The 27,984-nt window shown below is 37.6% G+C and overlaps 3 protein-coding genes across 3 annotated transcripts; 1 reads left to right on the top strand and 2 right to left on the bottom strand.

Annotated features, from left to right (window-relative positions):
- Positions 1-5: 5 nt before the first annotated feature.
- cptp (ceramide-1-phosphate transfer protein) lies at positions 6-2,455 on the bottom strand. The gene is made up of 3 exons (XM_020922250.2): positions 2,383-2,455; positions 2,117-2,268; positions 6-1,406 (listed from the first exon to the last, which is right to left on the bottom strand). The coding sequence occupies exons 2-3, from the start codon at positions 2,248-2,250 to the stop codon at positions 884-886; spliced, it is 657 nt and encodes a 218-aa protein (XP_020777909.1). The 5' UTR covers positions 2,251-2,268; positions 2,383-2,455; the 3' UTR covers positions 6-883.
- A 231-nt stretch (positions 2,456-2,686) lies between these two features.
- Positions 2,687-23,295, top strand: ints11 (integrator complex subunit 11). Its single transcript, XM_020922245.2, has 17 exons — positions 2,687-2,879; positions 3,142-3,239; positions 3,796-3,869; positions 4,134-4,362; positions 5,278-5,376; positions 5,454-5,488; positions 5,569-5,707; positions 5,961-6,025; positions 6,504-6,693; positions 6,762-6,845; positions 7,803-7,892; positions 8,238-8,400; positions 10,825-10,935; positions 12,944-13,005; positions 15,298-15,440; positions 17,006-17,135; positions 22,993-23,295. Exons 1-17 carry the CDS (start codon positions 2,852-2,854, stop codon positions 23,053-23,055), a joined length of 1,803 nt encoding a protein of 600 aa, XP_020777904.2. The 5' UTR covers positions 2,687-2,851; the 3' UTR covers positions 23,056-23,295.
- On the bottom strand, positions 23,208-26,941 carry LOC110157863 (lysophosphatidic acid receptor 6). Its single transcript, XM_020922248.2, has 2 exons — positions 26,812-26,941; positions 23,208-25,251 (listed from the first exon to the last, which is right to left on the bottom strand). Exon 2 carries the CDS (start codon positions 25,160-25,162, stop codon positions 24,197-24,199), a length of 966 nt encoding a protein of 321 aa, XP_020777907.1. The 5' UTR covers positions 25,163-25,251; positions 26,812-26,941; the 3' UTR covers positions 23,208-24,196.
- Between the last annotated feature and the right edge of the window lie 1,043 nt (positions 26,942-27,984).

Genomic DNA, 27,984 nt, shown 5'->3' with positions numbered 1-27,984 from the left:
AGAATCAAAACATATGGTGATCCTTTATTAGAACTGTACATTATTTAAAAAACTAAACAGAAACTCATTTATCTTAAGATCACAAACCATCAGCACTGGCCATGCAATTAAAAATATCCAGCATCCTGTGTTGTAACAGGACAAATAATCCGTAGTTTCATTTTAAAGTGTCATTTTCTTTGGCACTTTAACGTGAAATGAACATAAAAGACCAACTATTTCAGAACTTTAGCTAATTTGATGTAATGTCAGACTAGTCACCAATACAGTACAATGTGTTTAAAAAAAATACAGTTAAAGTTTGTCATGTGAGCGTAATTTTGTTTGATACTGCATTACATTAATCTCTTAAAAAATGATTATCCTAGTATAGAGATAGGTCAATAAATAATATACATGCCACATTACCATAAAAACCTAGGAATAGTAGTGGTATTAGTGTTCAAGTTAGGGATGTACCACTACTAGTATCAAATATCGGCGCTAATACTGAAAAATTTGCTGTATTGTGCATAACTGATACCTTGGTTAGGCCTTTAATTAGATTTAATAAGACTATGCAAAATGTTTCAATAATTATTTGAAGGAAACATCTTTGAATATACTTTATCTTTGGATAAATCTAACTTGCATAACACACTTGGATCTCTTGTATAATAAGTTTACAGTGTTTTAAGGAAATAAGTGCCATATTCCTTCCCTACACCAAGTTAATGTCAGATATCAGCAGCTACTTAAAGTAAAAAGCTGGATCGGTGCATCTCTACTTCAAGTAATATATTTAAAGATAATTGTTCCCATCACAGTCCATAAAATGCTCTTCCCTTCGGCACAAACCATTTCAATGCAAATTTTCCTTCAGGTAGGTCAATGCAAGTCTGCCTTACGGTAAATCTAGAATGTTGTTTTGTGCATATAGGTCCTCTGTGATCTTGTACACCTCAGTGATGAGAGGAATTGCTTCTCCCAACATGGCAACCACCTGCTCTGGAGTCCCTACATTCATAACATCAAAGAAAGCTTGTCGCCCGGGAAGAAGACAGAAAGCCATTCCTGCAGCTTTCCGTACCACCCAGGGATGAAAATTTGCCAAGGAGGCGTTATAGGCATCCGCACACAACACTGAAGTCTTACTATCTTCAGTACTCGTGCGTAAACTGTCCAAAAATAGCTCCAGCCATCTCAAAGCGCGGTGGAGTCTTAGGAGAGTACGACAGCCCGATGTTGGGTGGGCGCCACTTTTAGTGAGGTCCACTAGTTGGTTCTCCAGCTCATATTTTACCATCGACTGGATGGTAGTGTAGTGAGAGCCGTCTTCACCTTTTTGGAGGTTGACCAGGATTTGAATCTTGTTGACGGCATCTTTGGAAATGAAGCCAAAGACGCTTCCCAATGAGTTCAGGAACCTGTTAAAGCAAATATATTTATTGTTTTCAATTAGAATGTTCTGAAAATATAGAACAGGAAATGGCATTCCTGCTTTGATTATGGCAAACAAAAACATTTTATATGATTAAATATCACTTATTATACATAACTAAAGACAGGTTTATGGGGTAAACATTTACAAAGTAAAATTTACACCACTGGTTGCAGTTACATGCACACTCAATAAGATAATTATCAGATTTTTTGACTATTGAAATCACATGTAAAAAAAAGTAAAGACTGTGCCACATTTTCTGGTATTTTCTGCTTTTTATCATAATTTTCTATTTATTTGCAACTGATGTTTGACTTTCTTTAGCAAATAAAATGAATTATACCTTATACCCTACACCAGGTTTTCAGATCATAATAGTCAATAATAATAATAATAATAGTAATCTGTCCACGTGTTTAATAACTTTATACTTGTATTAATATTGCACTTAGTAGGTTGTAATAATAATTTCTTCATACAAGAATTAATATTGAAAATAGTTTTATGTGAATAATTTCTGCATGTTTTTGGTTGTATAAAAGAGGTAGCAATATATTATTTACATTTGTGTTTGTTTGTTTGTTTATGTCAGTAACTAACCAGCTAAAGCAGGTCAAAGTCCAAAGAATAATTTGGTAAAACATTTCATTGAATTACTCGTGACTTGATCTAGATATGTGATCTACCACTTACTTGACCAAACCTCGCCAACCACCCACGTAGTGTTCCAGGTAAACCTCTTTGTTTTCAGACAGGCATAACCTGAAAGTGTCCAGCACCTCCTTCAAGCAGAATTTCTGATCATCCGATGTCACCGAGACTGCCATGGCTTTCTTTTATTCAAACTGAAACGGAAACAAAAACACATATTAGCGATAAAAAACAAGCAGGGAAAATGATCATGACACATTTACGGTGCGCTATTTTACATGTACATTGTCTATAATAATAACATTTACCTGTAAAATTAAGAGATCAAAGTAAAAGCGTCCGTCCCATGAAACGTCAGGGAAGTCTTGGCTCTAATCCATTTCCACTGCGCAGACTCCAACAACATCAGGCCGCAAAACTAAAATATTCCCTTCAAAATAAAAATAAATTACTTTATTATTTGAGACTATCCGATCAAATTGCACAATAATAATTTTCACGTATCTATTTAAATACATGAATACATTCAGCCATTTAAAACAGAATCATAATTTTGATCTGAACCACAAAAGTAATCGCTGTTGAATTTTACTCTGAAAGCAATCTCCGGATCTGGTTTGCTCAAAATACTCCGGGTACATGGCTCACATGTACACAAGAAAAACAACGCTTATTTCAATGAATCATATTGTTATTATCGTTATTAAAAAGTGGTAAGCTTGTGAACGGGAATCACAGTCTAAACGCACCTAAAACGAGCTGGTCTTTGAAGCCAGCATGCCAGAAATAAAAGTAACACCATTGGGTAAGTGAAGCAGTTAGCAGGTACATACTAGCAAACAGGCTACTTCTGTAAACACAAACAAAATTATTATGTTTTAGATCGATTATAAAACTTGTGGTAGATGTTTAGTTTCTTACATATTGTCTGGTAGAAATTAACTATTGTGGTATGATTTTAAACGTAATCCCTACCTGTGATTTTTGCAAAATTGTCTGCAAAAGTTGATAATGTACTGTGTACAAAGTGATTTTGAGTATCTTCTTCACATTATTTCATTGTCAAGGTGCTGGGCAGGATGTCGGGCGCAGCTGCATACTTGTGTCCATTGGGGGCAAAAACATCATGCTTGATTGTGGCATGCACATGGGGTACAACGATGATGTGAGTAATAATAATAATTCACAAAATGTCTATTACTAGGCTGACCACACATTCCTATTTACCCGGGACACTCCCAGGTTCGAGCCCTGTGTCCCCTGTCCCAGTGGATTTATACAAAACCAGTGCTTTGTCCAAGTTTTATACAAGAAATGTCCCTATTTTGACCAATTTAATACCTGTCAACAGTAAAGAGAGACATAAATTGTCTAGGTTTTTTGTTTTAGGTTTTTATTTATGCAAAATTACAGACAACACAAAGAAAATGTGACTATACTGACTCATGTTGTCATAGGCCAAGTGCATAACTAATAATTAAAAGTTTTCTTTAATTGCACACTTGTTTGACAATTTTATTATTACCAACCACAACCAACCCGAGGGTGTTCCAGTTTCAGACTTTGAAAATCTGTTAACCCTGTCTATTACACAGAATAAATCAGTACGCATCTTGTTAAACACATACTTCTATAATATGATGTTATAGTCTACTCTTCTAATCCCTTTCTTTTTTTAGTATGATATGTATTTCTATTTCTCATCCTTGTTCTATTTTCAGAGACGTTTTCCAGATTTTTCATATATAACACAGAATGGGCGCCTCACTGACTTCTTGGACTGTGTCATCATCAGGTGAGATATTGTATTGTTTTTCTCACCAATATATTCATGTACAGGTTAACCAGATTTCTAGATTAATATTTTTTTATTACTTGAAAGCTCAACTGAGTAACTGAAAAGTAGAATATAAAATAAGATAATATAAGAATAGAAAATTTTATCATTTATTTTAGCATTTACACCATCCAGCTGAATTTTAATTTACTACAGGCTCTTGAGAATCCATTCAATTCATGTAGCCTTAAGGAATAAATCAGTATGCGTGTTATTTTTCAGTCATTTCCACTTGGACCACTGCGGAGCTCTGCCGTACATGAGTGAGATGGTGGGCTACGACGGTCCCATCTACATGACCCATCCCACCAAAGCCATCTGCCCCATTCTGCTCGAAGACTTCCGTAAAATCACAGTTGACAAAAAAGGCGAGACAAACTTCTTCACTTCACAGATGATCAAGGACTGTATGAAGAAAGTGGTGCCTCTGAATCTCCATCAGACTGTACAGGTGAGGAGCTAGTGATGAGTTAACTGCATGTTAAGAGGGCCAGGGCTTAATGGACTCAGTCGGTACTATGTCTGCTTACTAAAATGGGAATTAAAAAAATTACTGATGTTGAGCAGTTTATTTTTATTTTGTTATGACAGGGATTGGATTTTAGACCAGTTTTAATTTACATCAAAATGCTACGTAATTACAGCGATATTACTCAACATATTATTTAAGCCATCAGCCATGTTTCTTGTGGCAAAAGGAAACAGCTTACAACATCAAGTTACATCAGCCAGTACAAAAACATGATGGTTACTGTTGTGGAAAAAAATTATGTATCTCTTGATGATAAATAATTAATCCATTTGCGAAGCCCAATGAGTTTTTGGAAGACAAAAATACAGACGGTTTATTTTTGTTACAGCAGATATGGACAGGGCCTAGGCTCCTCTCCCCAATTACCACTTCTCCCCATCTCCTCTCAGAGCATCTGACCTCTGAGTATTTATTTAAAAAAAAACAAGTTATATGTATTATTACATACATATCAAATAGTGTGTCTGCTGAGCCGTTACACATGCTAATGACTGATCTGGTCTTACGTAGAAATTACATTCATTTATGCAAAGACAGATTGAGAGAAATCTTTCCACAATATAAATTTCCATCACACAATAATAATGAATGCATTGTTTTAGTGTTCAAATACTTATGTCTGATATGTTTAACATGAGTAACTGTCATCCTTAAATGGACAAAAAGCATCAGAAATCCATAAGTAATGCAATAAAAAGGAAAAACATGTTATTGATGTTTAGCTTCACTTTCTGATCATTTCAGAACCTTGGGCCATTTGTGCATTCGTTTGATGGTATTTATACTTGTGCCTGCGTTTGATGGTATATACATAAACCTGTATGTGTGTGGCAGGTGGACGATGAGCTGGAGATTAAAGCCTACTACGCTGGACATGTTCTGGGAGCAGCGATGGTGCACATCAAAGTGGGATCAGAGTCTGTGGTTTACACAGTGAGTGCATCATTCTCATCAAACATTTACAAAATTAATATTGTATCAAGTGATGGTTAAAAACATTTTCTGTTTAGGGGGATTACAACATGACACCTGACAGACATTTAGGGTAAGTACTATTTTGAATCCTATGTCTAATATTGAAATGAATCCATGTAATGTTATTTTATATACAATTTCCTAATTTAGAGCTGCATGGATTGATAAATGTCGTCCAGATATTCTAATCTCCGAGTCGACTTACGCCACGACCATCAGAGATTCCAAAAGGTGCAGAGAGAGGGACTTTTTGAAGAAAGTTCACGAATCGATAGAAAGAGGAGGAAAGGTGATGTTTAAAATGAATACAACACAAATATATCATATTCTTGGACTTTTGTCTTAAATCTTTTAAACGCCATGGCAACCATCCCAATTTTGAATGAAGAATTCTGTCTTATGTTGGCTGTAGCTCTGACATCCAATGTTCAAAATGTTCTAGGTATACGGTGTGAAATTCTATACTGTTTTTGCATGGATTTTTGGAATATGTAGAATATATTTAGTTATGTCTATACATTGACATGACATTTGTTTTCCAGGTCCTGATTCCAGTATTTGCACTTGGGAGAGCTCAGGAACTCTGCATCCTCTTGGAGACATTTTGGTAATGTTTGTTTTCAGTATTCTAAAAGCTAAAATAGAGAAGAAACAGTATTTGAATCATACATTTTCGCTTGTCAACTAGAGCAGTGTCTCCCAACCAGTGGTACAGATACCCCTAGTGGTCCATAACTATTTTGCAGGTAGTAATTTGGGACAGGAAACGGAAAGAAATTATGCATTAGTAGTTTATACCAAAATAAGCTTTGAATCAATGTAGATCTATTTCCTATATTCTTAAAAGATTTGTTATATTCACCTATTTTCCTTTCAAAATATTCTGCCATAACCTTTATTTATTACATTATTGGTACTTCTTTTACTTTTATAGTTATGCAACCAGTCCATTTATTTTGTTAACACTGTTGTAATTTCAAGTGAAGGCTCCCTTTCAGACACTGTGAAAAAAAACTTGTATAAATAAAGCTTACCTACTTTCTGTTCTCTGTAATGTAATATCTTGTTTTGTGTTGGATTCACAGGGAGAGAATGAACCTAAAAGCCCCCATCTACTTTTCCACTGGGCTGACAGAGAAGGCTAACCACTACTACAAGCTTTTTATCACATGGACCAACCAGAAAATCAGAAAAACCTTTGTACAGAGAAATATGTTTGAGTTTAAACATATAAAAGCATTTGATCGGTCCTATGCTGATAACCCTGGCCCCATGGTAAGAATTCTACAGGCCTTTTGCTTGTGTTAAAATGGCAGAAAATGAGACAAATCTGATTGTTTTAGGTTGTGTTTGCTACACCTGGGATGTTACACGCTGGACAGTCTCTGCAAATCTTCAAGAAATGGGCAGGCAATGAGAAAAATATGGTATGTATTATAATATAGTAACCAAAAAACTTACCTGGGCACCGATTATTTAAATTCTGTCAGTATATTGCTTTTCTTGTCAAATAAGCACAATCAGGGAGAGCAACTTGGTCCCCCATGAGGCATCGATGGGGTCAGTTCATCAGCACAGAAGCAGTTTATGAGGAGCCCAACCCATATTACATGACCGTTATATCGACAATACAATGTGTGTATCTGTACAGGCCCATTAACATTTGTGTGATGTTGGTCACACAAGAGAATGTCTGTGTTTACTAGTGTGGAACCAAAATGTCATTTGTCATGAGTTGTGTATATGTTAGTTGTGTGACTGTAGATCAGTGTGTTGTGTATCACCAGAAAAACAAGAAATGGAAATTATTTTTTGTTCCTATTAGAATTTTAACGGCTACACTGAAAGAGAAAGGAACTGTTATAATTAGTGATGATCTCAAAAACTATTAATATTTTACTGTACTATATTTTGAGACCACTACCATTGATGTAGCTCGATCCTTTGCAGAGTTATGACCAAAAACGCATATTTGACCTTGGTTACCTTGACCGGTTTCAACCTGTAACATCCAGTGTACCTCGGTTATGTGTGTGCCAACTTGTGTGATGATTGGGTGAATATTTTAGGCCGCAGATGGACCTTGCAATTGACCCTCAAATGACCTCGAATCGTCACCGAACTTTTTTTTGCGGCATCGGGCACGGGGGCTTGACCCACGTACCAAATTTGGTGACAGTCGGTCCATAAATGGCGGAATTATCGCAGGTGGACAGACACACACAGACACACAGGGTTAATACAAAACCTGGTCAACCCTTCGGGGACCAGGTAACAATATTCTCTGCTTGTTATTTCAAAGTAAATAATCTGAGCCCAGTTACACTCAGAATTTTTTAACTTTTTACTTGTGTTGATTTATTGCTGTATATGTTATTTTGTAGGTTATTATGCCTGGCTACTGTGTACAAGGAACGATTGGTCACAAAATTCTGAATGGACAGAGAAAGCTGGAGATGGAGGGGAGAGCAACGGTGAGTTTTGCATTTCATTGTTTTTTATTCCAAAAATCACACATATTTTCTACATTTACGGTAGATTTTCATTATTATATTACAGTACAGTACATTTTTGTGTGTTGTTTCTGCGTCAAATTGTCGATTAAAATATAAAAATGTTGCATGTGTAAATGGGATCCTTTCTCAGTGTTTAAATGTGCTGATTCAATTATAGATAACAGCTAATAGCCTATGCACATTGTCTCTTCTATTTCCTGGTAAATTTCATTATTTGCTTCTATTCTCAGACAGAAACCGCTTTTCCTTGTCATCTGTTTGGTCTAATCGTGATAATTATAGCTCGTGTTTTTGCGTGTACAGCTGGACGTGAAGTTGCAGGTGGAGTACATGTCGTTCAGCGCCCATGCCGACGCTAAAGGAATCATGCAGCTCATCAGGATGGCCGAGCCGCGGAACATGCTGCTGGTGCACGGGGAGGCCGCCAAGATGGAGTTTCTCAAAGGCAAAATCGAACAGGAGTTTAGTAAGTGCATGTTTTTTTCTTACAACGACGTACAATGACCACTAAGTTACTAATATTGACACAGTAGACATTTCAAAAGCATTTCCTTCTCGATTAAAACTAGCACATGAATAAATATATTTGTTAAAAGGCCCATATTACACTCTTTTCTGGTCTGTTCTAATGTTGTTTCCTCATCACAAACATAGTTGAAGTTGTGTTTTGTTTCAGTCACACATATTTAACACATAAATCCTGAATATTTAGACTCAGTTCTTCTCTCAAACAAAAAACACTATGTTCCTCCACTGTATTTTTAAACTCCATCCACAATCATTAGAATTATTTGGATAATGTCAGGCCTGCAATTGCCAATCTCTCCTGAGCAAAAAGAAAAAGGTAGCTGTTAACTTGAAAACCACCTCTACGTGACATCATAAGGTGGAACTGAGCATTCTGAGCTTTGGAGATGTACACTGTGTGAATGAAAAAAAACACAACTCCAGGTATGTTTTTAATGAGGTTACAGCATTATAACATGGCTTAAAGCTCAGACATTTTGCGTGATACTTTAAATACTTTTAAAATATTCTATTCAAGTCTTTTTACAATCCAGACCCAGGGAACTGATAAAGAATTTGAAGTAAAAGTGCTGTGAGGAGGATGGTTTCTATTGAACAGATGTAGACTTAGACACTATTGATCCACAAGGGAAATTACTTAGACACAGCAGCTCACACATCACAATATAAAATAAGAGTCTCAGTGAATGTTTCTGGTTTAGTCCTGGCTTAATCCGCGAATATCCGATGAAGAGGGGCAGCAGTTAGTTAGGTATTTGAGTCAGAAACTCTATAAACTGCACAAAGTTACCTGCATCACCAAAGATTTAAGACAACATGTAACTTTTCGATGGATAGTTAATCTCCGTGTGGATGTTATTTCTCTCTCTTGAATGAGTCACTGTATGATGCAAAACAGTGTTCCCCAAACGTTTTTTTCTGGGGACCCATATTTTAAAAGTCACAAACCTTCACAACCCAAGTCAATAGACATTATTCTTAAATCACAAAATAAAGATGGATTTGAGCATTATTGAACATTAATGAGGATATTTTATTGTTGACTGAGTGATTGTGTCTCCCTGAACAATTAGTATTACTCAAGCTTTAAACAATGAAAAACAGTCACTGAAGCAAGGGCGAGGAGAAAAAGTTTGGTTGAATACTTTTTGTAGCTCATCCAAGCTGCTTCTTTAGTTCTGGTCCTAATGCTGGTGGACAGTTCCTTATATCTGTCTGCAGAAACGAAAATGAAACGTATTCAACCAAACTAACTTTTGTCCAGTCGACAAACTGATTTTTTTCCTTGCCATGGATTCTACCTGGACGACTGAGGGATTTTTCACACAGTCATTGAAGCAGCAATAAAATGATCCATAAGTCGCCTATTTGGACATTAAGTGTAGCCTGTTTCTTTTTCTTTTCAACATTCAATTGAACCAGCAATATTGTATTGTAAATGGTAAATGGTCACATTTTTCATAGCGCTTTTCCACCTTCAAGGCACTCAAAGCGCTTTACAACAAGGAACCACTCACCCATTCACACACACATTCATACACTGTGGGCAAGGTGGGTTAAGTGTCTTGCCCAAGGACACAACGGCAGCATTCATCTGTGGGAGCTGGAATCACACCAGCCAACCTGTGGGTCAGTGGATCTGACCGCTCGACGTTTATGTCGAGAGCTGGATTCGAACCGCCAACCTTCAGATCAGTGGGCGAATGCTCTACCAACTGAGCTACTGCCGCCCATATTGGAACAAAATAGCCAATAAAATCATTACAAGAAGATTAGAAATTATACAAAACAAAACATCTCGTAACATTTCAACATTTCTAATGAGATAGTTGGGCCTGTCTGTGTTTTTGTAACATGTTCTAATCCGAGTGCAAGAGGAGAGCGCAGCAGCAGATCAGGTGCAAACATTCAGTCTGTTTCTGAGCTTTGTCTTCATTTTTGTGAGCACAGAAAATTATTTCACACATATATGTAATAGTAAAAGGAATAAGCATAGAAATACTGGCCCTACTGATGAGAGGATATTCACTCATGCTCTCATGTGTCAGAACTGTATATTGCAAACCTACATGTAGACCCCCAACAAAATCTCCTGCGACCCACCTGAGGATCCCGACCCAGTGTTTGGGAAACAATAAAGTAAAATCATAGAGACAAGCGGGTGAACCCAACAGGCTAAAGTATTTCCATCAGTAAAATGCAATGTATCATTCTGGAATTCCCTTTTTACTTTTGACAGACCCACCACCGTAAAAGTTAGTGTGCTTTAATATGAAATAGATGGCACTGTATGTAGGTTGATATTGTGTCAGTTAGAATGTTCTTCTTATAGGTTATTAATATTCAATTTTTTATTTTTCAGGTATAAACTGTTACATGCCAGCGAACGGAGAGACAGCCACAGTAATGACGAACCCCAGTGTTCCTGTGGACATCTCTCTAAACCTGCTCAAGAGGGAGATGGCTGTGGGAGGTACAACTGCACTGCATATTTTAATAACACATTATACTATGTTTCTGGGACTGCCTGAAAGTTGCGTGGACAAGTATAGAAATTAAACTTTTGTAATATATGTACAAGACCGTAAGGGATGTGGTACAAGTTCAGCTTGATTCTTTAGTTCCTGTTTGATTATCATTGAGAAGAAACTTAAACTTTGCAAAACTCAGACCAAAAACTTTAATGATCTCAAAGGAAATTCAAAGTTCAGCAGCATCAACTTGCATTCATCAGCTATAGGGATGAATTTTATTTATTTGTATTTAATGAGACAGGGACAGCGCACAATTTTGACATTAACCTTAAAGGGCCCATCTCATGCAAAATCAATTTTTCAGAGCTTTCTCCCTTCAAAGAGTGATGTGTGGGCCTTGTATATGTCGCCAAAGTGGTTTTTAGATTGATTTGGTATTTCTTAACAAATTGCAGTGTATTTCTGCCACCCTCCCAACTGCTACAATGATGACGCAGCAGCTACACCTATGACACGTCTGACGTAGCAGAAAGCACTTCGCACCCGGTCGACCCGACCCAGGTCGGCAGTTCATATAGGAACATTTAAGATTACAAAAAACCCTAATTACATAAATAATAATTTAACTTTAAAATAAAAGAAATAATACATATTTCCTTCTTTTCATTCATAAATAAAACAACTCAACTCAAGCTCATCTTTGTATTAACTCTGTTATCCAAACCAGAACCAGAACCATGAGCTCATTTAGCAGAAGAAACTCAGGATGTTCCTTATTTTAATAGATCCATGTTATTATCCAGCAGTAAGGAGCTCTGAGGTTTAATCCCACAATCCACTGCAGATCAAACCCAACGTTTCCAAACACTATTGAACAAGTGACACTGCAGCAAATTATTGATTAAAATATTCTGCATAAATAAACGTTACATTGCAAGATATAAAGCATAAGGACTATAGAGCCACATCAGCCCGTTTGTGATAATAATGTGTTTAATGCAGTTTTGCGCACATGTGTTTACATTTTACAGAAACGAAACTTAAACATGGCTCATTTGCATAAACAGCGCACTTCTCACGCAGCTCAGCTCGTTTAGCTTCTTTCGGGCTAAAGGACGCGACTCGGTGGAATATGATATCTCGATATATTTAAAATATCGATATATCGCCCACCCCTAGTCCCTGGGCAGATTGATTGATTGATTGTATTTAACTGACCTTGACTATCAACTGTTCTTCCTGGAGACCTATGTAGCATATTTTTGGGTTGATTAATATTTATATATTATATATTTTAAATAAGATTTAAATATCTTATATCACACAAAATGTATTCATGTGAGCTTTACCTCAAAAACATACCCCGAATTATGTTTTGTTTCATTCACACATGTTTGAGTAATCCTGGATTATTAGTCTGTCTACATCTCCAAAGCTCAGAATGCTCTGTTCCACCTTGTAATGTCATGTGGTAGTTTTCCAGTTAACAGCTCTTTTTACCTTTAGTTCAGTAGAAATTGGCAATTCTATGGGTGAAATGATCCAAATGATTCTAGTGAAGAGTTTTATTTTTGTTTGAGACAAGAACCCAGCCCAAATATGCAGGGTTAAACATGTGTGAATGAAACACAAAACTGTTTTTAATGAGGAACCAACATAATAACATAGATTTGAAAATAGGGTAATACAGGCCATTTAAGTTATGTTGTTAATATAATATGTGTGGTAATATGTATTTATAGATGAAATTATATCCTCCTGATTTCAGAAAGGTTAACAGTTACGGGACAAAACATTCTAAAAATCCCAATACAGTTATTTGTGAAACATTGTGGTAATCTCCAAATGGTCTGACATTAGCCACATTACATTTCACTGTACCACTCTTAAATGTCAGCTCCGGGACGGTATAACTTATGTAAACGAGAGTGCCATGGTGACATTTACTGTAACCTACTTGGAGCTCATTTCCATAATATCTGTTTAAATCCTATTTCTGTTTTTAAGGCCCGCTGCCTGACCTGAAAAAACCTCGCACCATGCACGGAACCCTGATCATGAAAGAAAATGTAAGTTATCTATAATTTATATGATTTGGACCTCGTACACAAATGTCATTCCCACTGATTTTGAAGTCAATATCTAGGTTTTTTAATATTTATCTTAATAGCATACATTTTTATTGTATTTATTTTTCAATAAATACACAACAAGTGAATTTAAAAAGAAGGAGAAACAAAAAGTATGATAATACTACAACTACAAGAGCAATAACTATACTTACTATCACCACCACGATCATTGCAATAACAGGTAAAAATTAAGGTTTTCCGTCTACGTCACAAAACCACGTGACCTGGTGTTTATGCCGCCATATTGGAGGTAAAACTATCCATCTGGACGAACAGGTAGTATTTGTGTGCGATAAAATTTGAATAGAATTACAATGGTTTTGGCCTGTGTTGATGTTCTGTCATCAATCTGCTAAAGAATGAGGCCAAAGTATCTTTCTATTGGATCCCAGCTGATAAAGATCGCAGACTGAAATGGACAAGAGAACTTAAAAACAGAGGGATGGGAGCTCACTGAGTACAATCGTCTGTGCAGTCAACATTTCATTTCTGGCGAGGGACCACCTCCACACAAACCAAGAAGGGATTTACAGTAAATGAAATGATAGATGCCAAAAGAATTTATGTATGAAGAATGATAACCCACTTTGACCAGATTACGTCCCATTATTATTCACATATACCCCATCGCCAGTGAAAGCCAAAGCAAAACGACTGCTTATTTCCTATGAAAGAAGATCTAACATGAAAAAAAAACAGATACTGGAGGTTAGGCACAGATCGAGTGTTAATTACCGTATTTTCCACACTAGGGCGCTGTGGATTATAAGACGCACTGTCATTGAATGGTCTATTTTTGAACTTTTTTCACAAATAAACCGCACCGGACTTTAAATGAAACACAACAGTTGGATGGGTGAGTGGGACTTTGTTTTGCGCGTTCACGGTGATTCTGGGCTTTGTTCAGTTGTGGCGTGTAGGGAGGGTGCTGTCTGGGACCAGCTGGATTGTCGGCGTGTTCGCAGTGACTCAGTTGTTCAGTTGTGACTCAGAGTGGCACATTGGACTCGCTTTTTCGTTTCGTTCCTCTGTTCCATTCCTCGTCGGCGTGTAGTGATGAGTGTGGCTGCGGGTGTTTTTTGCTGCGCGGTCGCTGTCTGCTCCGTGCGTGTTTGCGTGCGCTGCGGGTGGTGCGACTTTGTACTTTACTGAAGTCATGCTGGGACAACCGAGTGGATTCGTGTATAGGGCGCTCTGGATTGTGGAGCGCACAGACGTTTTTTTTATGGGGTTTGAGGCTTATGAGCGCGCCTGATGGTGTGGAAAATACAGTAAACTAACAAAGTGCTCCGTCGCCAGGAGGACGACTTTAGCTTTATATCTTTCTAATGACGGCTGATCTAACAAGCTGTCGATTTCAGACAGTTTTACGTCATTTGCGCTGTTTAAAGTCGCCATGATTATATTGTAAACTGAATAACACCATCCGGATCAACCCCAGTCTTGACCTCCAGTATGACTGCCAAAACATTAAATCACTGCCACGTCACACGCAAATCCTCAATAAGATAATAATTCAAATAAAAAGGACAGTCAAGTTTATACGTTTCTTTTCCCATTTAAGCAGATTTCTCAAGTTTAGGTGTATTCGCTTTTCTATATTATTATTATACAGGCTAGTTCAGTGAGACAGTTTCTAAAGGTCAGTGCAGATGTTGTTTTCCATTCCTTCAAAATAAGTCTTGGCCACAATAGTTCCATATATTAAAACACTCCTTAGATGTTTTTTAATTATAAAGATTGTGTTAAACGTTTGTGCTTATACTGAGGACATTTTAATAGTGGAAAAACCTTGATGCATTTGTAGTGTTTCCCTTTACTATTGGATGGTGTCTAATGAGATGTAGTTGTTTAATTTTCTCTCATATTGTTTTAACAATAAATTAGTATTATGACAGATTCTTAACTATAATCACAGTTTGAATGGATGTAATTGGCAAATAGTACCATTATTACCTCAAATAATACAATATTCTAGTCTTAATCTGCATAAAAACGGTTAACCCTGTAGTTTAGATCTGTACAAACATATTCTGAAATGTGAGTATTAGTTTGTCAGTTAATTTTTTGTCTTGAGGTGATTAAAATATAAAATATGGACTAAAATAAAATAAAAAATGTAGTGTGTAGTACGAGTGATATTTTACTCTCAAAAATGTAAATAAAAAAGTTACAAATGTCACTTACATGATTATCTCAACAGTAAAAAGTCCGTGTTGTTGTTTTCAGAGTTTGAAGCTGGTGTCCTCGGAGCAGGCGCTGAAGGAGTTGGGTCTGAATGAGCATCAGTTACGCTTCACCTGCAGAGTCCAGCTCCAGGACCCCCACAGCGAGGCCGACACGCTGCACCGGGTCTATGCGCACATCAAGAGGTCTGACACGGGGGTGGGGAGTAGGGGGGATAGAGGAGAATGTGGAATGTATTCTAGTATTCAATCAAACATAATCTTTCTGTTGACTTAAAAGGCCCATATTGTGCTATTTTCTGATGTGTTTCAATGTTTCCTCATCACAAACAGATCTGGAGTTGTGTTTTGTTTCATTCACACATGTTTAACACAACATAACAGTGATACAGGAAGTGCTCCATTGTGTTTGAAACCCCATACACCTTCATTGGAATCATTTGGATGATTTTAGCCCTGGAATTGCCAAACTCTGCTGAACTTAGGTGGAAATGCATTTTGTAGCCTGGTCCATCAGCCAGTTTCACTTCATAGAAACCGACCTCGCAACATTAGGATTTGTTCGCTCGTGTTACAACCCGGGGGATCAAACACATTAAAGAGGACACAGGAGGTGAAAAGGTTACAAAAGTAAAAGATGTTTTTATTTTTAAGTTAATTTTCATTTACTTTAAAAACGCTAAAACCCCTTCCATGCCCAAAAACAAAGTATCAACTGAAAGGTGGATCTGGTGAGCAAACAGAACAAAAGGATGTGGCACCGGGCCAACCCCATACAGGGCCATACAAGCCCTGTACGGGGTTGGTTGTACGGGGCGACGAGCGCACACCCAGGTGTGCGGAGGGCGGGGCGGTTCGTAGCGAGAGCGCAGGAGCAAGAGAGCGCACCACAGACAGGCGGCCTATTTATACCCGAATCAGCTACGCCACCAAACATACATACAAATAAAAATACAGGCAAAGGGGTGCACAAAGGGGCGCCAGCACGTAACAGCTTGACAGTAGGCGGGTATTTTTTATCATTTAACCAATCATTGAAATTGACCAAATGACCAAACATTTGGTCATGACGTATGTAATGCGCCACTAACTGGTATATTAAGCTTTTCCCAAATCCCGTAGGAAGAAGGGCAATAATGTCTTTCCCCTTGATGAAATTCACCAAACATTCTCTTTGTTCCGACTTTAAATCGATCTCGGGAATCGTTGAAACACTGAATATATGGCTCTTCGCTGATTGGCGGGTGCCCGAACTTGCACTTCCAGGGTTTTTGCGAACTGTCTAATGTATTTTGATTCCTCACCTAGTTGCTGGAGAGAAAGGAAATTTAGCGAAGGCACTAGGTGGTACCAGCCTGGCTAAGCATTTTGAGCTCTGGACATGCAAAGAGCCTAATAATCCAGGGTTACTCAAACATGTGTGAGTGAAATAAAACACAACTCAGCACTTGGAGTAAAAATGCATGTTCTGTTGTTAGCGTGTCTGTGACGACAAAACTCCTCACAGGCCTCTGAAAGTTGTGAAATGTGCTTGTAAACTCATTGCGGTGAATAATGTTAGGATACTACAAATGCATTCAGAAAGCGAGGAATAAGTTGGGACTACGGCAAACAGTTTACAATTAACTAGTTCTGTTTCTTTTTTTTTGTTTTAAGACAGTAAAAAAAATAATTTATAGCACCAGTAACTAAATTTCAGTCACCCGTAATTTTGCATACATTTTTTCATATTGTATCATTTGTGTTTTCAGTCTGTTAAAAGGCTACACCATCCAGCACCTCCCAGACGGCACAGTGATGGTGGAGTCTATAGTGATCAAAGTGTCATCCTCAGCAGAAGACTCCAGCTCCAAGGTCCTGCTGCTGTCGTGGAGCTACCAGGTATTTATTCATTTATGTATGTATGGATTTATTCATTTTAGCAAAGAAATGTGCTCCAGCTGAGGTGCAGCTGTTGAGGAGACGCATTTCATTTTAGGCATTGCCTTACCTGGAATGTTCCACCAGATGGTATATATTTATTGCAGTTCAAGTCATGCAAGTCCAATGAGGAGCTTGAAATGGTACAAAGGTAAGAACTGAACAGACAGAGGTAAAAAAAAATATAAAAGGACAAAACACAAGTCCAAGCTCTGCCAAAACTACCTCAGGAAAAAAGATGGTAAACTTGAAAACCTGGAGTGTCCAGCACAGTGTCCAGACTTAAAGCCCATGGAGCTGGTTTGGGATGAACTGGACAGAAGAGTGAAGCAACCTACAAGTGCCACACATTTATGGAAACTTCTGCAACAGACTTGGAAAGAACTTTCTGAACAATATTTGATTTCTGTTGTAAAAAGAACGAGCCACGAGTGTGTTCAGCTGTTATATCTGCCAAGGGTGGACACTTTGATGAATCAAAAGTTTAGAATATGTTTTGGCCAAGAGTAAACAGTAAAAAACTGAAAAAGTTTGGTGTTCTAAAACTAACTAACTGTTTTGACCAGTAGTGTCCGTATAGCATTTACTCAATCACAGGTGATTTTATAGCCAATTGTATAGTTGGTGGTTGGTTGGTCACCTGCTTGTTTCCATGGAGATAGCAAAGTGTTGTGCTACGTTTTTATGCCATTTCATTGAACATATCAGGGAAAATCGAAGCATCTCCATAGAGAAAAGACACTTTCTGACTCTTTAAATAAAATCTTAAATAGATGGATAGATAGAAGGTAAATAAAACCTATAACAATAGTCACAATACAAAAATATCAAATTGTATTTTTGAAGGGCTTGATACTCAACACCGATTTTGATAGCTCAATAATAATGGCGCACTGTCATTGAATGGTCTATTTTCGAACTTCACATATAAACCGCACCGGACTATAAGGCGCATTAAACAAAACACAGCAGTTGGATGAGTCAGTGGGACTTTGTTTTGCGCGTTCACAGTGACTCTGGGCTTTGTTCAGTTGTGGCGTCGTGCTGGGACACCCGAGTGGATTCATGTATAGGGCGCACCGGATTGTGAGGCATGCACTCGTTTTTTGGTGGGGTTTGAGGCTTTTGAGCGCGCTCTATGGTGCAGAAAATACGGTACATAGATGGATAGATAAAAGCTAAATAAAACCTATAACACAATAGTCACAACACAAAAATGTCCAATTTTATTATGATTCTAAGGAAAGGGCTTGATACTCAATACCGATTTTGATAGCACAATAATAAGTAATTGATATCATTGTAGTGGACCAAACAGAAAGGGAAAGTCAAGGGTATAAAAATAAGTTTAAATTTAATAAAGTAACAAATAAAGTAATTTAACGAAAGCTCATATTAGGCAAATATTTTTTAAAAAGCTGGGCCCAACTGGGGTTAACTTAAACCAAACTGAACAGAACAAAACTAACAAACCCAGACAAAGAACAGAGGTGTTTAAATACAGGAAAACTAACTATAACTGAACACAAGAAAGGAATTATACACACTAAATAATTAACTAAAACTACTAACTTAATCAAAGTAACAAAAAGGCGAATAATTATAAAACAGTAAATAATAAGTGACAATAAAGTTAACTTAACCCTTATATTGTGTTAGGGTCAAAATTGACCCGTTTTCAAGTTTAGGTATGTAAAAACTGCCATTTGCTTTTTTGTACCGGAATGAGGCTTCATCTAATCCTCAGACACAACTATTTTAACGCAACAAAATCAATTTTCACCATTTTAGTAAATTGTAAAGGTCTGAAAAAAAAAAGTGACATCTGTGGTGTTACGGGTCAAAAATGACCCGGCAGAGAATAGTGGCTGTTTTATGCATCACTTACAAGCTGTAGGCTGCTCTGTGGATCAAATATGGCTCAGTGTGTCCCACAACACACACACACACACACATGCACACACACACACACACGCACACACACACATACGCACACACACACACACAAAAAGGTCATCTTCACCCACGTGAACTCGTCTCTTTCTTGCAGCACATTGATACATTTTGAATCTAAAATAAACCTTGTCATATATAAACAGGGTTTTAGTGAGATATTATCAGCTGTATCTGTTGCAGCATCAGTCAACATGAGCAGGTTCACTGTTTATGAGGCGCTGGATCAGATCTTTGGTCATGACAGTGATTCTGAAGACAGAGAGGAAAGTGAAGCTGAGGAAGATGTATCTGAGGATGAGGATGAGGGCACAGACTGAATAAAAGAAGTGGACTAAGTGAGTGTGACGTCACCCACAGCGTTTGGCGCCGCTCAAATGAAGCTCACGGTTACAGGAGCGAATCTAGAGTCAGGTTATATGTTATGAATAGGATTTTTTGGACGGACAAAACAGCCAAAAAAAAATAAAAAAATCAGGTTCATGTGTCGCAGGTTAATACGTATATTTTAAGACCAAAATGACGAGGTTCACAGCAGCAGGTACAGAGAGAAGGACGACAAGATCCTAACATAAGTCAATTGGAGCCAGAGTCAGAAGGAGCCGGAAGAGCCTCCTGGAGAACTTTCTATTTGGAACGCGGCGGCTACAGCGTTAGTTATGTCCATTCATATATACGTCTGTGGATGAGGATGAGGTTCAGTATGACCCTGAACAAGAGCACATGTGGTGAGGAGAACCCAGATGTCACAAAGACTGAAAGAGACGTCTTCAAGTCAAGAAAAAGTGACAGTTCATGGTCACCAAGCCTCTTGACACCCAATATAATTATACTTATATAAATTAGATTTATATTATATGTATTATATATAAATTATTATGATTATAGTATAATTATATAATATAATTACAAATTTTATCACTATAGGAAATATAATTAGTGAATTTAAGCAGTTTTTGTAATCAAAAACGAGTGGTATATTTTAAGATAAAAGGTCTGTGCAGCCAAAAAAATAATAATAATAAAAATGTTTCCATGGACATGAACACATACTAAGTTAGTTATGAGGGGAAAAACAATATTGGATGATATCTAGTCTTTTTAAGTATTTTCAGGCTGAGTTAAATCACGGGTCAAATTTGACCCGCTAACACTAAAGACGCGTGTAGCTTTCTAACACAATACAAGGGTTAAAACAAACTGTGTGAGTACATAATACAGACCCAAATTAGAAAATATAAGTCTAAATAAAGGAATTAAATTAAACTATGTGTATTGAAATTAACTTAATGAAAACTGTAATGAAATGAAATAATACTAACACTGTGGAGTAGTGGCAGACTTATCCAGCACAATCATACTAGTTCTTATTTAGATCAAGACTACTTCCTCAAACTATTCAGGAAAGGTCCATGCTATGCCATTACAGAAGCTGTAGTTCCAAAAGGTGATACTACAGTGACTGCTTAAGAAGGCTATTGCATAAAATAAATAATAATAGTTAGCCAAGAATTGTGAACTGGATCTCACTGTTTATTTATTATAAACATCTCATCTTGTTCTTGTGGTGTGTCCTTATCTGTTTACTACTTACTGTGCATGTCTCTTACAAACCCACATGTTATTTCCCACGGTGCTCCGTGTGGTTTGAGACTGTACTTTCAAATGTAACTGCACGGTTTCACTTTAAGCAGCAAGACCCCACAGACCTCAACTGCCAATAGGAACAAAAGAACTGGGGTAGAAAGTAACTCATTTGCACTACTGTAATTGAGTAGATATTTGAGGCAATGGTACTACTTTTCATATATTTTGAAACATGTACTAATTGGGTATAATCTACTAATCTATGTGCTCTTACACTTGTTCTGATGCAGCTCAAGATCATTCTAAAGCTGTTCAGGGAAGGTTCATTTCTGTCCTGTGAAAGTGACTCTTTCAAATCGATACTTACTCAGATGAGTGTGTAGTTTCGATGTTAATTTTAGTATTTAATAGTTTTGATAACCCTAGTTTTGATTTATAAGAGATCAGAGAATAATCAGTATGAAAACGCAATCTAAAATGCTTCTAAAAATAACTAGCTTGTACTTTGATTAGTATTTTGCACATGTACTTTTAGCGTTTACTTGAGTACATTTTTGGCAGCATTACTTTTACTTGTATTTGAGTGCATTATTATGCATGTAATTAACGGAGTACTTCTCTTCAGCAGTCTTTCCCCCTCTGCAGAAGAACATGTACATAGGCACATACTAGTATGTGGGCGTGCAAACTTTAGCAGAGTCTTTGAACATGAGTCATACGGGGGGAGGCCATACACTATCAAACCACACATAATTTCTCCTTCCACTGCAGAATTTCCGAGCAAATCTTTCATTTGTGTGGTTTCCATCAAGAGGTCTTTGTAGCATCTTCTTTAGCAACACCCTATCTGCCACTAGCACGTGCAGTGGCTGCGCGTACCATATTGTTGATGTATTGTTGGGTAATTAGGCATTTTGCGCAGAGTCAAGATATCAGATTATGCTTGGACAAGATTTGAACTGGGTGACAGCTTAAGTCACTGTGCCACTGCAAACACAAAGCATGATAATAACAAAGCATGTACGCAAAACATTGGTCATAGCTGTTTAAAGGTGCTCTTTCTGACCTTTCAAATGGATGGTCCACCACCTGCTTATCTCCACTGAGATGTTTTTGCTCTGCCTGACATGTTCCACAGTACAGCACTGATTAAAGGCCCCATATTACACTACTCTCTGATTTATGTTCTATGTTGTCTCCTCATCACAAACATTCATTCACACATGTTTAACACACAAATCCTGCAGATTTAGACTGAGTTTTTCTCTCTCAAAAAAACAAAACCAAAAAAACCCCACTCAGATTCACAGGAAGTGCTCCACTGTGTTTTTAAACTCCATACATCTTCACTAGAATCAATTAGACCATTTCAGCCCTGGAATTGCCCATCTAGACTGAACAAAAGGTTAAAGGAGCTGTTAACTTCAAAATTACCACTACATGACATCACAAGGTGGAACAGAGCTTTTTAAGCTTTAGAGATGTGGACAAGTAGGGGTGTGCAAAATATTGAAATATCGATATATTATAGTTCTTAACGTGATGATACAGTATCAATATCGTGGGCTGCTGTATCGATATATCACCAAGAGTATATTTATGGTATATTTTACTAAATTATTTTATTACAGCTACAGTTTTGTTGCTTGTTTAGAGGAAGGAAACTCGTTTATACAACACATTTGACATTTTCACTGTTTTTATGATTAAAATGGGCAAGTTTCATATAAACTTTCACAAGAAGTGGTTTAACAAAGACTTTTAGTGTTGCAGTTATCATTTAACCATTATTTTTTATTGAACCGTGTCGAACTGATTTGAAATATTTTTTATTGAATCATAAGCTCACTGTATCGAGATATGTATCGCATCTTGGCATATGTATCGAGGTATGTATCGTATTGGCAACTTCTTAACGATACCCAGCCCTAACGCACAGTCTAATGAAACAACACATATCTCCAGGCGTGTTTTTGAAGAGGTAACAACATTACAAGAGTCAATTTTGTGTAATATAGGACCTTTAAACATACAATATCTATCTCCATGGAGACAAGTGACAGCAGCAGGACAAGTTACAGGTTGCATCTGTGGAAAGGAGCCCACAGATATTTCATTTAATATAGTGCACCTTTTCACTGGCATTTTACATTGCATTATTCATTCACTCTCGACGCCTAATGATGGAAGATATACTCATTTAAATTCTCAGCCCAACCTGAATTCAGCCTGGACCAGATTTCCCACAGTGTAATTTATTCTTTGTTTTGTTTTTCAGGACGAAGATCTGGGCAGCTACCTTTCAAATTTACTGAAGAAAGGACTTCCATCGGTGTGCTAAAGAACTCTAAGGCAATTCAACAAAAATTACTTTGCAGGAGATTTCAGTGAAAACATCAACAAGATTCAACTCCAAAAAAAACTCTTAGTGCTTTTGATAATAACTCGTATGTTCATTTTTATTGTAGAAGTTGTATTTATCTGGTACATGTACTGGTTAGGAAGAAAATAACAGTTACAAAAGATCCTATTTTGATGTAAAAAAAATCAACTCCATTAAACACTTTTTCTACATAAATTACACCAGAGTCCTTACCTTTTTACATTTAAGGAACATTACAGTATTTACAATATTTAAAGTGTCACATGTTATCACTATTAATGAAAACTAGCTTCATATAAAACGCTGAAATTACTAATATTTACAGAGATATTTACAGACAGGGAACAGACTTTTCACATTCCCAATTGAGGTTTTAGTTAGGAGCCGTGATATAACTCAAAACTGAAACTTAAAGTGCCCATCTCATGCAAAATAACTCTTTTCACATTGTATCTTCTGCACATAAACAATATTACTGATTTCTTGGAGGCATCACAGATCAGGAACTATGAAAGGCCGACAACTGTTCCTCCGCCCATCTCAGGGAGGGAGGGGGAGACAGGCGTGCACCCTGATAGTGGTAGGAATAAACTTTTATTCATCATGGAGATACAGCGCGTTCAGCCGCATGTGTTGGACCCAGAATCGGACGAGGACTTTGAGGTGCACGAAGCTCAAGCACCGCGTCCACATCAGCTGAACATTACTGATTTGTAAAGTATTAATAAACACTAGTAGATAAACTTATTATATCGTGTACACTGCAGTGTAGAACATTTAACTTAGGCTGTCGCTTTTGTCGGGGTGGAGGCGGGGCAGGAGCGGTGGAGTGAGGGATGGGGGCGGATGCGAAGCGCTTTCTGCTACGTCAAACACGTCATAGGTGTAGCTGCTGCGTCATCATTGCAGCAGCTTTAGTTCGTTGTCACGTGGGAGGGTGGCAGAAATATGCTGCAATTTGTTTAAAAAAACACCAAATCAATCTAAAAACCACTTTGGCAACATATACAAGGCCCAGACATCACTCTTAGAAGGTAGAAAGCTCTGAAAAGTTTATTTTGCATGAGATGGGCACAGCTCCTTGTCGGTTGATGCTTACTTATGTCATATTTATCACATAGACTCCCCTTTTCCTCGTTATCCTCTTCCTCTTGAACAGTTTAATTGCTAGCCATTTGCAGTGTCCAGTGGTGATGTAGTAGAGCACAGGGTCCAGAAAGGTGTTACAGGTGGCTAGAGCGATGGTTACCCGCCGTGCAACGTGAATGGCGTTTATGGCGGAACAGTTTTGTATGACTTCACTATGTCCTAAAACATGTAGTAGATAGATGAGGTGATAAGGCAGAAGGCATAACACCGTAATGGCAAGTATCACGTAGATTACCCCAACTGCTTTTTGCGCTATTTTGGTTTTTATCTTCGAAATCCGTTTTGCCGCAGCTGGATAGCAAACTAGGATAACGACCAAGGGCACCAGAGACCCAAAAATTAAGCAAAAGACGCTAAACGCTGTTAAACGTGATTTCCATTCTTTTTGGTCGAAATTTTCAAAGCAGCTGTAGCGTCCTGATTCTCGCTGTTTCGTTTTCAGTTCACCCATTAGGACAAAAACGAGCATGGCCACTCCAACGATGCACCAAAGCAAGATACTAACCACAATGGCGCTCCAAACTTTGCGTAATTTTAGATAGACATGCGGATGGACGGTTGCCATGTAGCGATCCACGCATATACAAGTCATGAAACAGATGCTCATATACATCCCAGCGTGGAATAACGTCCCAATAATCCTACAAGCAATGGCGTCAAAAATCCAGTTGTTTTGGTTCAGGTAGTAGTGGATTCGAAATGGCAAAGTGCACAAGATCATAATGTCCGCCACAGCTAAGTTGGTGATATAAACACTAAAAGCTGAGCGTGAGCTTATCTTGAAGGTGAAGTAATACAGAGCAGCTAGATTTCCAGGAAGACCAATGATCAGTGCGATGATAGAAACTGTAGGAAACATGTAGTACTCGTAATTTTGGTCGTCTGGGGAGGGGACGCTGCAGTTTGCACCGGTCATGTTTGTGTTCACTTATTTATCCGAGGTTGGTTGAAAATGAACTTGAACATTAGATGAAAAATCTCTGAGTACGTCAGGAATCTGGCAACCTATATCCAAAAATGAGCAAAAGTGACACATATTAGACAAGAATTGATTGCCAAATTGTGCTTATTTTGACTATATATTAGGCTATTTTTAGAGCAGTTGGATACAGTGGATTAAAACAAAAAGCGAATTCCTTTTTGAGCAGGGCTGGGTACTGTTACTTGAAGGATGCCTGGTTTTCGGTACCAGACCTCAACTTTATTTTTTTCAGTTCTACACTATTATAAAGAACACAATACTCAGAAACTAGTGATGTAACAGTAACCGAAATATTATCGTATCGTCAAAATTAATAATAATAATAATAATGATGATGCATCAGTTTTACATAGCGCTTTTTTGGACACTCAAAGACGCTTTACAGTTCATTATTCATTCACTCCAGACCCGGTGGAGGTAAACTACTACTGTAGCCACAGCTACCCTGGGGCAGACTGACGGAGGCGAGGCTGCCAATCTGCACCATCGGCCCCTCCGACCACCACCATCACTCACACACACACCACTTTCATACTAGACAATGAGGGTGAAGTGCCTTGCCTAAGGACACAACAACAGTTTTTACAACTGGCGCCCCCCCATTCTCCAGTTCTCACAATAATATCGTGGACCATCACAATATTTCCAATTACAAGTCTCTTTGCTTAAATGAAGAGTTCTGGTGCAGCAATAACTAAAAAAACAGAGGGAACTACATAGACCATGATCCTTTGCTCCATTTCAGTGCAGACTACATGAAGAAATAACAGTTCTAAGCAACTTTTAAGTCTTAGTTCTTTGGATTAAGTCTTGTCAAGGCATTTAAAGAGGTAAAACAGTTAAAAGTTTAGTTTGCCTCCACAAAGTATCGCAATAAATATCATACTGTGAGATGTATAATGCGAACATATCGTACAGAGAGATTTGGATATTGTTACATCCCTAATCATGAGCCTCCACGCCATATCCTGAGCTTTCCTACGATATCACAATAAATATCGTACCATGAGGTTCATACCGTGACAATATTATATCATAAGACTTGGATATAGTTACACCCTTATCAGAAGCCCAATTAAATATATTTTTGAAGAATTTAGTGTCTAGTCAAACTACGCAACTTTCCATCATTCTGTCTAACCTGGCATCAAAACGTATTAGTAGTAACAGTAATTTCTTTGGTACTGTACCAGCCGTACTGCACTGCTAACCTCTTTGGCCTATTTATGAGTCAAACTATCTCAGATTTAAAAAATAAAACCAAATAAAATGTCTCCTCTATAAGCAGAATCAAACTTTGTCTAGCAATTCATATAAAAATAAAACTGTTTAAACATTGTGCCTAGGGAGAAGAAAGTAGGAATATTTCAAAAATACATACATGTTTGTGCTTCATATATGTTTAATATTTTTATAGTAGTTGAATGGATATTTAAAATACTAGTATATTTAAAAGACTAATACAAATAGCTAAGTAATATATCTACAGCTTATCTTTGAACACACTTAAACACTTGAAGATTAAAGCATTAGAAAGCCTAGCAACATACAAGTGATAACTTATGATAGATTCTCCGACTTACCTTCTCACATCGGCAGGAAAGTGTCTGAAGAAAGACAAAACCACACTGAACCCAGTCTGCGCTGAGCAAAAACAGATTCACTAGTTTCCTTTGCAGAGGTTACATTTAGTGACAGTTTCAGTAGATGTGCTGATGTTTATTGGTACAAATTCAGAGCAGTGGGTGGTGTTACTTCCTGTCTGGGTCAGAAATAACTTTTAATTAAAAAAAAGATGGGTACGTGTCTCTATGGCTATGGAAAAAAACATGGTTTCAAACAGATAAAGTTTTTTATTTTTGTGTTTGTAAAATCCCTCAGTCGTCCAGGAGAAACTCAGACCGAAAGCAAAACAAAGAAAACAATAGTGACAGCCAAAAGTACAGTTCAACAGACTGAGCTAACAAACTGAAACTGTAAACAAGTAGATGTGTTAGTTTCGGAGTAGTTTGAGTGTAGTTAGCTCCTCCCTTCAGACAGATATAAGGCAGTGTCCACCAGCGTCTGACCAGAACTGAAGAAGCAGAATCTGTGTATCGTTCGTTCATTAGTTTTTCAAAATAAAACCACAAATAAAACAAAAACACAAGTATTTTCTTCATTATTTGTCTCCAAAACTAAAATTTACAAAACAGATAACGATTTGTTTTTTAATTTTTTGATTTTGTGTTTAAATGAATAATGGAAAAAACAGATAACAGCTGTTTCCCGTTTCTGTGACTTAAAACTGCGATGCTGGACTTTTGCGCCACATGCGGACTGAACCAGGACTAAAACAGGTTTAAACCAGGTCTAAACTGATCTCAGTCCTAGTCTGATCCTGATCTCAGTCCCGGTCTGGTCCCAGTCTGGTCACGGTCTCACTCCTAAACCAGGACTAAACCAGAACTGAACCAGGATTAAACCAGAACTGAACCAGGACTAAACCAGGACTAAACCAGGACTAAACCAGGACTAAACCAGGACTGAACCAGGACTGAACCAGGAGTGTCGGGGCAGACCTGTCAGGTGATCAGGAAACCGGGACCAGACTGGGACTGAGACCTGGTTTAGACCTGGTTTAGTCCTGGTTCAATTCTGGTTTAGACCTGGTTTAGTCCTGGTTCAATTCTGGTTTAGTCCTGGTTTAGTCCTGGTTTAGACCTGGTTTAGTCCTGGTTCAGACCTGGTTTAGTCCTGGTTTAGACTTGGTTTAG

This window comes from Boleophthalmus pectinirostris, unplaced genomic scaffold (genome assembly GCF_026225935.1).
Source record: "Boleophthalmus pectinirostris isolate CB_2022bp ecotype Guang Dong unplaced genomic scaffold, ASM2622593v1 HiC_scaffold_8, whole genome shotgun sequence".
NCBI classification, from domain to species: Eukaryota; Metazoa; Chordata; class Actinopteri; order Gobiiformes; family Gobiidae; genus Boleophthalmus; species Boleophthalmus pectinirostris.
This window is presented reverse-complemented; position numbering and strand designations above follow the sequence as displayed.